The sequence below is a fragment of the Tripterygium wilfordii genome, chromosome 18 (genome assembly GCF_013401445.1).
Source record: "Tripterygium wilfordii isolate XIE 37 chromosome 18, ASM1340144v1, whole genome shotgun sequence".
In the NCBI taxonomy this organism is placed as follows: domain Eukaryota; kingdom Viridiplantae; phylum Streptophyta; class Magnoliopsida; order Celastrales; family Celastraceae; genus Tripterygium; species Tripterygium wilfordii.
This window is the reverse complement of record NC_052249.1, coordinates 365,844-380,743: the sequence shown is the minus strand read 5'-3', so window position 1 is coordinate 380,743 and position 14,900 is coordinate 365,844. Positions and strand designations below refer to the sequence as shown.

General features: G+C 37.3%; 4 protein-coding genes and 1 non-coding gene across 10 annotated transcripts; all 5 read right to left on the bottom strand.

Annotated features, from left to right (window-relative positions):
* Positions 1–3,291: 3,291 nt before the first annotated feature.
* On the bottom strand, positions 3,292–6,234 carry LOC119983726 (plant cysteine oxidase 4-like). Of its 6 annotated transcripts, none has more exons than XM_038827445.1 (7): positions 6,071–6,234; positions 5,646–5,718; positions 5,432–5,549; positions 4,755–4,813; positions 4,308–4,455; positions 3,860–4,066; positions 3,292–3,739 (listed from the first exon to the last, which is right to left on the bottom strand). In XM_038827445.1, exons 2-7 carry the CDS (start codon positions 5,679–5,681, stop codon positions 3,621–3,623), a joined length of 687 nt encoding a protein of 228 aa, XP_038683373.1. In that variant the 5' UTR covers positions 5,682–5,718; positions 6,071–6,234; the 3' UTR covers positions 3,292–3,620. The 6 variants fall into 6 exon arrangements, with proteins under 6 accessions (XP_038683373.1, XP_038683368.1, XP_038683369.1 ...); XM_038827440.1 differs by having other exon boundaries at positions 4,668–4,813; positions 5,427–5,549; positions 6,071–6,230; XM_038827441.1 differs by having other exon boundaries at positions 3,863–4,066; positions 4,668–4,813; positions 5,427–5,549; positions 6,071–6,230.
* Positions 6,235–8,911: 2,677 nt separating this feature from the next.
* Positions 8,912–9,996, bottom strand: LOC119984703 (probable E3 ubiquitin-protein ligase RHB1A). Its single transcript, XM_038828781.1, has 3 exons — positions 9,779–9,996; positions 9,626–9,702; positions 8,912–9,512 (listed from the first exon to the last, which is right to left on the bottom strand). Exons 1-3 carry the CDS (start codon positions 9,863–9,865, stop codon positions 8,990–8,992), a joined length of 687 nt encoding a protein of 228 aa, XP_038684709.1. The 5' UTR covers positions 9,866–9,996; the 3' UTR covers positions 8,912–8,989.
* A 921-nt stretch (positions 9,997–10,917) lies between these two features.
* On the bottom strand, positions 10,918–11,113 carry LOC119984907. The gene has a single exon (XR_005465005.1). It is a non-coding gene; the product is annotated as a U2 spliceosomal RNA (small nuclear RNA).
* An 887-nt stretch (positions 11,114–12,000) lies between these two features.
* Positions 12,001–12,792, bottom strand: LOC119984257. Its single transcript, XM_038828122.1, has one exon. It carries the CDS (start codon positions 12,626–12,628, stop codon positions 12,113–12,115), a length of 516 nt encoding a protein of 171 aa, XP_038684050.1. The 5' UTR covers positions 12,629–12,792; the 3' UTR covers positions 12,001–12,112.
* A 669-nt stretch (positions 12,793–13,461) lies between these two features.
* Positions 13,462–14,558, bottom strand: LOC119984258. The gene has a single exon (XM_038828123.1). It carries the CDS (start codon positions 14,010–14,012, stop codon positions 13,578–13,580), a length of 435 nt encoding a protein of 144 aa, XP_038684051.1. The 5' UTR covers positions 14,013–14,558; the 3' UTR covers positions 13,462–13,577.
* Between the last annotated feature and the right edge of the window lie 342 nt (positions 14,559–14,900).

Genomic DNA, 14,900 nt, shown 5'->3' with positions numbered 1-14,900 from the left:
GGAACCAAAAAGGCCTTCCCAATCAGCGAATTATTTTAAGTATGAATCCAAGACTAACAAAAAGATTAAATTATGAATTAGGTTTTAAGATTCAGAGTTTAGGCTATATGTCTTTGAGTTTTAGGATATAGGGTCTAGGATTGTTTAATTAACTTTAATCTCACATATTTTAAAGTTTAGGGAATAAGGACGTCTTTAGTAGAAAATACCCTCTCTTTTTTTTGAAATTCCACAACGAATTACGTTTGTAGTTGGAATCGAACCTTGGACACACATATATCTAACTCAGTCGATTGTCAACCAAGCCAACTCTTGTTGGTCTAGAAAAGACCTTTCTAGAAAAGGCGTGTGTCTATATATACACACACATATAAGCTTACGAAATGTACATGAAAGCTGTGGAAAAATTAATGTTTATTTCTTTAATTTATATATATATATACATGTCCAGAGGTCAATTTTCTATGAAGTTCTCATAATTAATAATTCCCCTAGCTAGTTTACCTAAATAAAATAAAATCAATTTGATAAACCATATATGATATATATTAGCCTGCGGTTTTAGTTGAACACTACCCACCATATATAGCAAAACCAAGAATAATATCAATAAAAATCAAAGAAAATAATTCCTCTTTTTTTGTCAAAAAAGGACAATATATATTCTTAGTAGCAATTAAATAATTCCTGCATATCCTCAAAAAAAATAAAAAAATAATTCCTACATATCAGAGCAAGAATTCTCCTATGTGGACTAAAAAGTGTGCACAAAGTTTGTGGACCAAAATCCAATGGTTGTAATAAACCACAACATAAGTGGGGGCCACACATTTATTATGGGACCCACAACATCTATGGTTGAAAAACAAGTCCACAAACTTGGTCCACACTTTTGGTCCACATAGGAGAATTTCTGTAGATACTATAAAGCTATATATCTCAAACCTCTAAAATAGTAAATTATTGATTTTGTTTTACGGATAATCATGTGATTAAACTCTAAACGCCAACGTAATCACAGAGACGGCATCACGAGCTAACAATCTTTCATTAGAGATGGTTAAGATATATACTCGAATCGGATGATATTTAAGTTCGAGCCTCCATTCCCATTTACCAAAAAAAAAAAGGGGACGGCATCACAAACAAGAAGTTAAAATGTATTAGAAACGAAATATTGATGATATTGTTTTAATTAATTAAATAGCTTCTATTGGATCATATCCTCACTTTTTTGTCTCCTTCTCCACTTCTTCTCCCCCCCTCCCCCAACCCAATGTCCAAGAATTTACTTTCCAATTCATTGATCTCGATCTGTCCTGACATAAGAGAGATCGAGATTAATCAATTATTTAATTTTGTTTGGGAAGAGAAGAGGGAATCATATTCAAGGATTAGGTTTAGCTACAAGACACAAAAATATGTGTGACATATGGTGTTGTGTGTTTGAACACATAAACACATGAATGCATGAAGACAAATATTCCAAGAATTAAAGTAAAAGAGTTTTAATGGGGAGTGTGTTTGTAAGCCGGGTAGTAAGGGGAATTGGGTCTCGTGTTTGTGTTCATCAATTGTGATAGTTTAGTTGGTGAATTTATGTGCGGTCAAATCGTATGGGTTCGGGAGATCCTTAATTAAACTAATCTCGCTAAGAGCAATATCATTTTGGGTACGTTTTATGTTTTAACCAAACTTATTATATTGTCATGTGAAAAACTTAATTATGTGTGCGCAAACCCGACGGCCTAAATTTAGACACATGTTAACTATCCAAAAAACAAACTTATTTGATGTTGTTTTCCTTTACAAAAACTGTATACGTCTAAGAAAATAAGGAATTCCATTGGGACCCCACTACGTATATGTGCCCCCCCCCCCTCTCTCTATGTTTTCAACTTCATTGCAGTTCATGTTTCGTCTTCTTATGTGCATGGGAGTTGACATTTGCTATTTTTATAATTGCATGAACCAGTACACAAGAATCTCATCTCTCCCACCTACATATATAAATATATGTATATATTAAAACTTCGAAGAAGAGTATATTATAGTTATATTCTATATACAAAGCTATAATAACCTAGAAATTAATATTATTTGAATAATACAAAAAGGTTTGCAAAATAAAGAATCAAAATACTGTGCAAAAAAGTTGGTACAAATTTGAATTAGGCCCACCATATATAAAGTATAAACCAGAAGCAATGAGCATCTATCAATCATGTCTTAATTGTCAAATTTATGCTTCTAATTAAAGCTTTTGGGATTGAATAGTTAGCCATATTTCTTTAACATTACAGAATATAACACACTATAGCTGACAATCTCCACCCATCATGCTTACTCCATCAAATTATACTTCCAATACTTGATTTATCGTCTCATGATCCGAGTTTAGGACCCTATCAGATGTTCAAAGAACAAACTTGTACTGTATCGTTATCGATTATCAGGAAAAAAGGAACGAAAGATATGTACCCATGCATGCATCGTTCTATTTTTTTAAATTGATTTTGTCTACATTTTTTAGTAGGTAATTGATTTAGAGGGTAACAATTCATCTGTCCATATCTTGTCAGGATTGATATTGTTTATACAAACAAGACCACACCAGAATATGTAGGTGCGAAGGTCTCTAGTGCGGTGGCAAAAGAGGTGCCGCGAACATAGGCACCATATGCGATCTCACCTAACCCCCGCGCGCACGCACACACACACGAGGAGTCGCAGAGAAAGAGAGTTGTATTTTGTCTAGTAGTAGGAGTGAAGTACACCACCCAGAACCATCTTTGTTCATCCCCATTTGCCTTCTTGTCGGGGATTTGCTTTTTACAACTGCAATTAAGCTGTTAAGAATCTCAAGAAATTCACCCATTGATGGGTAATGCTGGTAGGTATTGCAGACGAGCACCCCGAGCACCCTTCAGTAGAAGTCATTGCAGTGGACACCCCACATTGATAAACAAACAAGACGTAAAACTACATTAACTTCTACAGTAGGGGCCGTTAACCCGTACATATTGTCGAACAATGATTGACAGCAAAGGCAGCAAAGCAGATAGCAGAGACGGAAAATAAAAAAGGAAAACAATTGCCTTTCTAGCTTTCACTGTTCAGGTAACTAATTGTTCCAAAGTAATTGTAGTTCACAACTTCAAATTCTAGCAGCCTAACTGTTGTCTGGCAGAAGCTTCATACCAGTTAAGATATACCAAATGGGATCAAATATCAGTCACATTCACAGGTATATACCAGTTAAAAAGATCGATCAAGCCACTACACATATACTAACAAAAATGCCACCAACAGCATGAGTTCCCGTTCAACTATGATCAGTTGATATCTCAATAATATGTACAGGCATTCTAGACTACCAGTAGCTCTCTCACTATTTAACAGTGAGGCCATTAAATCAAAGGACTGCACAATAATATGTACAGGCAGCCCCACGACTAACTTTCATAAATGCAAAACCATCAACTATTGCCAAGGTTTATCAAAAACTCAAATCCATATCAAGGTTATTGGCAAATTCTGATCCGTATTTCCTTTAAGTATATTTTTCTAATGAAGATCCAATCGCATTTTGAATAAACAATACACCACTACTATAACTCTCAAGTTCTAATAACAGGACCTTTGTACAGCCCTCTGCGTATCACAAAGTCATCAGGGGGTTGGAACTCTTCTAGCCAAGTAACATCGGAAACCATCTCACCGTTAACTTCAAATTCACCTTCATTTAGACAATGAGATAAAGGGGAACAAAATTTAGTGCTAGAACTTAGAAGCATCATTTAATTTAAAAGCGGTTCAATGCTAATCATTGTAGAGAATAAATGAGAATAGACTCAACTACCAGGTAGATCCATTCGTGGGGACCTTCTAAAATAAGTGCAGTGTCGTCCATCCTCTGAAGAGTAAGGTGGAGACAGGATATCAAAAATAGCACAAGGTGTTATGGCTCCAAAACAATGTATGTTGCCTCCCCTGTTCGGATAAAGAATTGTTGTCCCAGAAGGAGCCGTCATATCAGTGTCCTTTACAAGCTTTGCAGGTCTTGCTGCAAACCACAGATCAAAACTCTTACTAGTCTTGAACATAAATATAACCATACTGACACATGGCTGGAAAAAAGTCTGGTTAAAGACAGCTCATACACCTTTACATAAATGCAGTACATTGGGTAGTCAGAGTAATATTAAGAACTGCTAAGAGCCCATCTAGAACAACGATTCAAACCCTCAATCCAAAAACCTCCAAGGTAATCTGCATCAATAATAGAGTTGAAAAAAAGGACAAACCTTCCATTGGGTCATCAGGTGCAGGTAAATTAATCCAGTCATATGACTTCACATGTAATGATCCATAGATAAGCTTGCTCAAAACGGTCATTCCAGGATGATTATGAAGCGGTATGATAGATGAGGGTGGCATGCAGAAAATCCCCATCTGTGGGGAAAAATATAACCATTAATAGCACTATTAATTGAACTGCAACCAAAATTCAGTGGTAAGTTCTTACAGTTATAATTTCTCAATGGAAATTTTGTCAAAGAAACGTTGATATTGTAAATTCCATTGAATTTCGAAGCCAGATTTAAACTTAAAGTCTAGAAAACTAACAAGGTTGTGATCAATAATAACATAAAGCATGCACATACAGAGAAGCTGTCGCACTCATGCAAATGCAGGTATTTAATTGGAGGCAGCGTCTGATAGCTTCCATTACGTTCATGAACAGGACCTACCCAATTACGAACGATTTGTGCCTCCTGTTCAAGACCAACACCATAGGGCTTCATTCTCTCTGCAATAATAAGTCATATGCAAGCTACCATAAGGAGGCAGTGATGACAAAATCAGAGCTTAAAATTCAAGTAAGCACCAAAAAACAGAAGGGTGGGAGGTGAAGGGAGCGAAGTAAAAAAAAGCGTCGTTGAAGTCCAGGAACCTTGATTAGTAAATATAATCTAGAATTTCACTAGAGTACAAGTTAAAGCTGATAATTCGATCTTCAAATGTGAATGCATTGCAAAGTTCTCAAAAGTGGTCATCCCATGTCAACTGAAATGAATGTTACAAACTAGAAATGAATGTCAATATTATCTTTCTGATAAAGTCGACTTTGACATTCCCTAAAGTCGGATGTTTGGGGTTTGAATCTCATGTAATGCATCGGATTTGAAATGATAGTTGTGGTTTGGTGTTAATGCCTGGGATTTTCCCTACGCAGTTTAGTCCAATAGCCTTTCAACATTCTCATAAAATTTACAATTGGCCTTTCTTATTAAATAAATCAGATAATACTACATCATGAATATCCAAAAATGTAACAAAACACAGTCAATGAACCAGCACAAAAAATTTCAGTAAGCTCAAAACTACATAAGAATTGATAAACAAGAATTGTTTCTCAATACCTAACTTAGCACGCACTTTTTCGAGAGCCTCTTCTGATATGGGTCCTTGTGGAGAAAAAGACGCTCTGCAGGTGTTGTAAAGTCTTTGTATGTAATATGGCATGGTGCAATGCTGGTTACCAACTAAATGGAACAGATTAACAAAGCATTGATCTCAGTAAACTGTCAAGGCCTCCAGGCAAAATCAACAGAGTCCACGATACCGATACAAATACAAACATGACTGGAACTTATCTGTAGAATTCGGTTGCCCATAACAAAACTGCATGGCAGTAATCCTAATTTCCTGCGCCTAATAGACAGAAATAGAAAAATATTAATCACCAAATCAGATAGAATCTTGAGAAATTTATTATATCATTCAATTAAAACACCATAAATCACCAAAATTCCCGTGCTCCATCGGTGCTATGGTTTTTACATAAACTAGTCCACAATCATCCAAAATTTCCTCTAATTCCACCAATTTTGCTGGTAAATAAATAAAGGGCAAGCATAGAGCACCATTTTTTTTTTTTTCTAAATTAAAACCACACAGCTAATCAAAAACAAATCAGTACACGCGTATTATCAGAGTCCGGAATCCCGTGATGAGATCAAGCGAATGTGTAAGCTAGAGACCATTGATAGGTTATGGAACGTACCTGGACTTAGGGTTGACAGAGAGAAAGGCAGAGAGCGGCGGAATGTGATGGACCAGAACTCGAGCTAGACAATCAAACGAGCAAAGAAAGGATCGACGGAGCTACCACGCAAGGTAGTAGAAGAGAAGACGGTATTGGGGGGATGGACACGTCATTTCCGTCTCCTACTTGGCTACTTATATAATTTGTGTTTCTTTCCAAGTGAATGGAAAAACTACTTTTAATTTTCTTTTTCAAATTGGACAAACTTTTCATCCATATCTTTTGTATTTTAATTCACAAATAATATTTGCTAAATTGTTTTAGAATAATGTTTTTTTTTTACATCTCGAAAAATTATTTCATTTTCATTTTAGTTACTTTTCTTTGTTCTACGAACAAATAGGTCTCTGACCTATGTGTTACGAAAAAATTAACCGCACACTTTTCATTATTTGTTAAATCTATTTATTCTGATATGGTCAAACCCATAAAACATAATAATTATGTTTTAATAATTTTATTGTTAAGTGTTTCTATAGTTATTTAATGATAAAAAATCATCAAATCTCGCCCCTACATAATATCATTACAAATAACCTTATAAAACTCATCAACATCCACCTAAGATTATTATCTCTTAATATATAAAGTGAGGGTGGGGTTTTTTGTCATTTAACGTGTTATCTCGTATGATCGTATCACGTATAAAATTAAAATGTGTTGGAGGTGTTTTAATATTATACCATCTACGTATAAAAATCTCATTTTACATAAAATTATAATATCCTGAGTTTTTTTAAAAAACCACCAAACATTTAATAATATCATAAAAATATTAATTTTATAGCATGTAGAGTCTTATCATCAGCTTAGCTCCAATCGAACCTTAAGTTACAAAACAAACGGGTGGCCCGATGCGGCCCATTTGTCAAGCTCATCGGCCCATTGGGCTACAACTTCAACCTCTCTTTCTAAAAGTCCAAAGCTTCAACCTCTCTTCTCTATCCTTGGACGGAGTTGCTTCCTCGTAGGCTACAACTTTGTAGAATTTTTTTCTAGTATTTTTCTTCGTGAAATTAGTTATTTCACATGTGTATTTTTCTCCACACTGTTGTATTATCAGTTACAGATTGACCTCCGATATTTGTGTAAGGACTTTGGACTAAGTCTGTGTTAAAGCAATTAAGAGTTCAATAAATTCTTGGGTTTTGATATCATCTGCTGCAAGTAGCCAGTAGCCACCAGCCATGATCAACTCAAAGCAGAGAAGACAAATGGAAACTTCGTCGTTAATTGAAAAGCTTGGGGATGATTTATAGGTCAAAATCCTTTTGCGTTCTTGCTCCAACATCTACTTAGGAAGGATGGTGATGATCCACCTCATGCATCCTATTTCCGACGTCTACCAGTTAGGAATCATAATTATCATCATCTGCCTAGGAAAGGTCAACTCTTTCTTGTCTCGGATGATCCCAGCATTTCCAAATTCTCTCTGAGTTGCCTCCCCTGTTTTCGAGATGAAGATGAGGACGAACCAATTTATGTGGTGAGATCTTGTAATGATCTATTGCTTTGTGCTGCAAAAGAGATTAATCAATCAGTTTACCACATCTGCAATCCTACTACAACGGACTGGGTTGCCCTCCCTCCTGCACCAGCTCCTCCTACTTGTCACAAATTCCTTCGAGTAGGGTTTCTATCCGACGATGAAGAAGGAGGCTCCTTCAATTCTCAATGAGGAAAATACAGGGTGCTGCGCGCTCCTCAACGAGAGGGTTGTTTTACTTCAATAGATTTGGACATATTTTCATCAGAGACTTGGGAATGGAGTAAAGTGCATGTCCCTTGTCCACAAGGCTTTGATTTGAGCTTGGATTTGAGGCCTAAACCGTCGCTAACGCCAACCCCGCCCAATGCTGTTGCTTACAAAGGATTACTTCTCTGGTGGAGTGTTGACCGCGGCATTGTTGGGTATGATCCATTCAATGATCGCAATCGCGAAAGATGTTGGTTCATTGAAAAGCCGTCGGGCATGGAGGAGGGTGGGTCTGTCGAATACTTTGGAACTTGTAAACGCCGTCTGCGGATTTGTCATGCGGTGGCTGATCGATGGTTCCAAGATCATCAAAGATTGATGGTGTGGGAATTGATTGATTACGGTAGACGCAGGGGCAGATGGAGTTTGAAGCATAATGTTGATATGGATGAAATGCTGTCCAATGAGTCTTCAATCCTTCAAACAAGAAATTTTGTCGAGTCCGAGTCCGGCATAATCATATTGGGTGTTCATCCAAACCATAGGGATATCCTGTTTTTGCTTCTTCCACCTCCGTATATTGTATCGTGCAACCTGCGAAGAAAAACCGTAGATGTGGTCTCTGAAAAATATCCTCGGGACTCATTGTTTCCCTATTATTACTCGACTGCATTCCCAATCATTTTCCCTTCGTCTCCTACTATTGTGCCTTCGCCACCACAAAATGCTTTTGCTTAGATAATTCTTCCACTGCAGTTGTGACTAGTGTTCAATGGCACAAGCTTCTTTTATGGGATTATAGTTAATTGTTTTGAGTTTATTTTGCCTAAGAGAAAAGATTGAACTTTGGATAAGAGAGAGTGGGAGGCAACGAGGTACACCTAAAAAAGACATGACCCAAAGTAATAAGAAATTATATGAATTTAATAGGATTGAATAAACATATGATCCATGATAGAAATGAACGAAGAAAATAAATATATGTGATGGATTCTCAATTATGTTTTCATAGACTCATGTAGTCGACCCTAAACTTTGGGATAAAAGCTTGGATGATGATGATGAAGTAAAACGATTGAACTTTGAAATTATGCTAAAAACATGTAAATATGCTATGTTTCAATCAATATGGTAAAATTTCAAAGCAAAATTTTTATTACTAATTACTATAACATCATATATTAGTGGGTTGTAGTGCCTAACACAAAAGCCTCTTCCATGGCCCTTAACATTGTCAGAAAGTCTCCGGCAATCACATCCTCAGGCGGCCTAGTTTCACTTCCTTGAGATCCTTCTCCGATCTTATATCGACAAACAGGGCACTTGCCCTGGGTTTTTATCCATGGAACAATACAGTCTTCATGGTAGATATGATTACAAGGAGTGACAATAACTTGCTCTTTAGGCTCAAAGTCTTCCAAGCAAATTGCACATCTTTTGCCCTCCTCATCCAAGTCCTTGTTCTTCGCCTGGTTAATCAATTTGGCTCTGTCTCTGTAGTACAAACAGATTCTTTCTGATAGTTTCTTTCCTATTGGGTCGTAGATTTCTTTCTTGAGGTTCTTCATTACTGGCTCGTGTTGCTCGTCGTTGGACAATCTGGAGGAGTCAACTACTTCTTGCGTGGAAACTGGCAGGTTTCTCTGCATTGGAAGTGGCGCTGGGATTATAATCGGCACCGGAGACTGTGTTTGCACTGGATATCTGCAGATTAATGCAGTGATTTGTTGCGATATTAACAGATTGCACAAAAGCAGACTAATCAAGTAAAGTTGAATTCTTTCTTTTTCCAACGCCACTAAAGAATGATTGATTACCCAGAAAAACCAACAGGTCTTGTTACCATTCTCTCTTCATTGGGACGCCATGGATCGTGTATACGTTCGCTTGAATCCTGATGAAATTACCAAAACATATACAATTAATTAATGGATCAAAATATTATCTTTGGAAGAAGAAAAAAACCTTACTTGGGTGGTGATGGCTTGAAAGGGAACATTCCGGGGACGTGTATGTCGCAGAGTGCGATAATTCCAATCAATATTGCCACGGCTCATGGTGATTTGGTGCTGACCGGAAAAGCTCTGCTGGTTACTTTGCCTTGATGTGGGGGGTTATATAGTTCAGAAGGTTATATGAATATATCCGGGGCCAGAATTTCTTTTATGTGCACTACATTATGTTTCCATACTCATCTAAAGTTTGATTCTCCTCTCCACATTAGAGATGCTCTCGTCATGATCATAAGCAAAAACACCCAAGAATAAATAAAAAAAGACTCAATGCATGTCAAGAAGAAAAGAATCTAATTCTATATTTCCAAGTTGCATACATGTTTTTTTTTTTTTTTTACTTTTTGAAAGCTAGACAGAAATCCTAGGGTCCCTCTGTTTTATGTTTTCTTTCCTTTTCATTCTCTCCTTGTTTTCCATTTTTTATTTTTTATTTTTTTCAGAAAACGTATTTTTTTTTATTCTTAAGTGACTTGACATGTTTCACGAGTTTTCTAAATTTGACAAACAAATGATTTGCGGGGTTATTTTCTGTTTTTTAAAACTGAAAATAAAAAAACCCGGAAAGAAGCATTACCAAATAGACTCACTACCCAGAAAATTTCAAAATAACCCCAAAACTGCCACACGCTGATCAGACTGACAAAAGTAAAAAATATGTCGTTTGTAATTATTTACGCTGATTTATGCTGGTTTTCATGCTAAATGATCAAATTTCTTATGAGCTGTAAGATTAAACAACCGTATAGAAGCCCACGAGTAACATGCTTCGACCACTCTATCCAGATTTCAAATTCAATTCCTTTGTTCAGGGCTCCGGCCCACTCAAATGTTAATAATGTTTACATATGAGCCCATTAATTCATTAATCTTAGAGATCATTGGCTGCAAGATTCGGACAAAAAGTTAAAAATATAAGCCCTCATGTAAGCCCAATACAACATACACCAAATACTAGCTGTCTATCTCGACCTTTATAGATACCGGCCCACAGATAACTAAACTAGCCCATTCATTTACATGCTTTTCAAAGGCCGTCATTAGGCCTAATCCACAATAAAAAACTCTGCCAACATAAATAATTTAGACTAAATCTGGAGGGGTGCCCCAGGCCCGTGCAATAGTGCAACGCATGGGCGACGCTCGAGAGCTCCAGCAGCAAGCTACTGTATTGAGCACTCCCCCTTAAAAAATTAATTTAATATCATGTGGACCGATGGTCCACGTATCAGATATTAAACTGATAAGAACAGATACTACACTTGATCTTAGCCAAAAGGCCGAGAAAGGTATGAGTTGCAATTGGTTTTCTCGTTCTTTTTATCATATGGTTCCCTTGTGTGTTTTTTCGTTATTATTCGATGTGGGACTTTTGCACAAGAAAAAAACCATCTAGCAAGGCTGGCTCGCATCTTTCAAGCTGTCTGCTTTTCTACAGCAGTTTCTGACTTGAGCGATTGTGTCTCCTGTGAGGCCGCCGTCGCAGCCTGCTTAACTGGAAGTCCGTAACTTGCTCCCCGGTTTGCCTCCATTGCAATCGGAGGACTTCGATCTTCCGCTTTCGGAATTTGAAGGTTTCGCCATTCTTGGTTGCCAGTTCCAACCCCACACCTCGCCATTGTCACTGCCCAAAGCTTCCAGTACAGGTCCCAAATGGAGTCGCGAATCGAACAATTGTTACCGATAACTTACATTTACATAGGCCGTAGCTCAGAATCGACGGTATATGCACGGTACGGAGGTTACGATTTGGTAAAAATGGCGCGCGCGCTCTTTGAGCCAACGGATCAAATATCACGAACAATATTTAATATTATTATCATTGTGATAATGTGAGTTTCAGCCCATTATTAGGTCCATGATTTGCCCGAAAGGTCTTATTACCTCATTAAATCTCAAGATTGACCAGAGTCCATGCCTCCATGGTTGATCCAGCTGAGTTTTGAGAAGGCTTAGACAAAAGATTGAGGCCTCTAGGGCCCATCTAAATTTCTAGGCCTTATCCCCGCTAAGTTTTGAGAAGGCTTGGACAAAATATTGAGGCCTCTTGGGCCCATCTAAATTTTAAGGCCTGATAGTGGTAAGGCATACTGCATACATCTAGTTCAGGTCTCAAACTGGTATCCTGTAATAGGATTTTCAGTAGACAAGAAAATCCTGTTGTAAAGAACCAAGAAGGCTTGAAGGATAAAAGAAAAGGGTTCACTGCATCAATGAGAAAATACAGTGGAATTAGCAAAAACAGGCAACAATGTTACTAGAGCCTGCCTCTACGGTAGGAACAACAATTTACTATGAAACACCTTCACTAGTCTTTCTAAAAAGAGCAAAATACCCTAAAATTACACAAACAGCAGCCACAATATTCCCTTCCTTCAACAAAATCTTCAAAACAAACCCAAAAATCTCCCTTGTGATCTTCCTTCCTTCAACCACCAGAACCTTTCTGGGTTTCCCAAAGAAGGCCAAAAGAACTACAACTGTGATCCAGATGACCAGGGTGGCTGGGACTGTGAGAGCTAGGGCAGCAATCATGGATAGCAGACCAAAAACTCCTCCAAGAAGCATTGATGCATAGAGAGCAGGCCACCCAGATGAAGATGAGGATGGTTGGGCTTGTAGTTTGTACCAAGAAAGTATGGATTTGACAAAATTCCATGAAGATGATAAGATTATGGCATATACAAGCACAAACAAACATACCCATGTCCTCCTTTTGCTCATAATTCTTAAAAGTAAGCTGTATGATGGTGGTGGTGGTGGTGGTTCTCTTGATTTTGGTGTTGTGTCCTCTTCTTCCCGCTCCATCTTTCTCTGCAGTAAGACAGTTTTGATTGTTCTCTCTCAATCAATCTCAAGAGTTTCTCTCTTCGGATGGGATAATATTGGAAATTTAAATGTAATTAAATTGGTAAGAAGTAAAGGTAAAGCATCCAGTTGTAATTTAGTGATTTTTAGAGGGCATTTAATAAAATTTTAACAAAACAGGCCCCCAAAAGAAATAGTTCTCTGGTGTTTGGACCAAAAGGACTGACGAAGTATCCTTTTTTCCCATTCTGTAATCTGACTGGTTTCTTGTTTAGGTTGCCAAGCTCAACTTTAACATTTCACAGAATCTTCTTCCTCCCAAGCCACTACTTTTACTTTCCAGTGATGGGTTTCCTTTTCTTTTCTTGTTCTTTGGTGTTTAGTGGTAATGAAAAAGGTGGTACTTCATTGACTTGTAAGCATATCCTGTCCAGAATGGAGTCTAAGTGGAAATGGAAACACATTTAAAAGGGAAAGAACCTAATGAGTGCTACTTGAATGGATTATTACTACAAGTACAAATAAGTGGCACCATTCAGGGACCCAATTACTTGGAACAAAAATGTTAAGGATGTCAGTGCTTTTTGTCCCAATTATCCCTCATGTTGAGATGGATACACATAATCCATATGAATAATCATGGATTTCATATACCACAAATACTTCATATGTAATCGTATGTTTGTCCATATCAACATTTATTTGAGATAACTAGGACAAAAGGTAATGTGATCCGTAAGGTTACTCTTCTATCAAATCGTTTCACTGGGGTGAAGTTCTTGTCTTCTGACAAAAAGAAAGTTGGAGCATTTTGTTAGCAAACCCCAGATGATTTGTTGTTAGAGACAGAAGATACTAAGGGATTTGACAGAGACACCATGACATACCAGGGAAACCTCTGGTTTTGTTATAGATGATTATAAGATTGAAACTAAAATATTTTCTTGGGCTAATCATATTTTTCTCTCCAACTGTGCAGTAGGAAGAACACCCAAGAAAGTCCTAGCAGAAAATCCCCAACCATCTGCCTTGGCCAATCCCAAGCCAAATCCTCAAGCCTCCTCTCAAAATAAACCCTCCAACAAGCCATTGAAGCATGAAGAAGCACACATCCCTTAGCGAAGAAGCTCTGAAACTCTCTGTCCTTCACGAAGGCAACCATGAACAGTAGAAACCCTACTGCAAACAGAAGTAACCCACCAAACGAATTTGAAATCTGGATCAACATTTGATCGTGTGGAGTTGATCCAGAAAGCTTTTGAGCTGTTTCAACACCATGACCAAGTACATATATCTCTTGAAGAAAGAACATTATCAAGGACCCACATGTTATTGCAATTGTTGAATGGAGAATGCAGATTATGAAAAACATAGATAAGCCCATCAAACCAACAACTGTAAAAGCCTTAATAGTCAAAATATTTGCAATGACAAGGTTAAAACTCAAAAATACCAGACCCAGATGAACCCATTAACCAACAATGAAAGCTAACCTCAAAAAAGTCAGCTTCATTGATCCTGTTGATCTTCATACCAAATTCAAGACATGGAGCAAGTTTTATAGTGCAATTTTTTAATCCAAGACTACAGAGAGAGAGTTCATTGGATGGTTGACAGTTTCAATGAGTGTGTGAGAGAAGAGAAACCTGATCCGATATTGGGATGGGGTTAGCCATTGGTAAATGTTAGGGTTTATTGAAATGTGTGCTTTTGGAGGTTGGATTTTGCTCGTTTTGCCTGGTAGGCTTTGGAATTTCTGCAATTTGGCACAAGCTCAACTCTGACTGGTGACATAATTTATCTAAGAAAAATCTATATTTACTTATGTTGCTCAAAGTGAAGTAGCTTCTACTATTGTTCAGATTATAAGTTCAATAACGGGTCATTGGTAGAGATGGTAAATTTGACCATCGTAATTCTTAGTACAAACGAAAAGTCTTTAGTTCAAGTCTCGTATCCGATATCGCAGTTTGTAAGATGAACATTTTCTCAACCCAACGACTCAGGTTTGTTTTATATATATATATATATACCAAAATATATCGTGTGCGAATTTAACATGGGAGAGAATTTAAGTTGGCTTCAGTTTGAGTCTTCGGACATTGTTCTTGCCTTCTTGGGGTATGTTCCTCTTATATTGTACAATTTATTTTAATACAACGTTAACTTACCAAAAAAAAGAATATTAGTGGGTTCTTTTGACCAAGGACAGGCGTCAAAGGCGGTCGTCTTGCTTCCTTTACATGTATAAACGCACAACCGCTGAACCGCG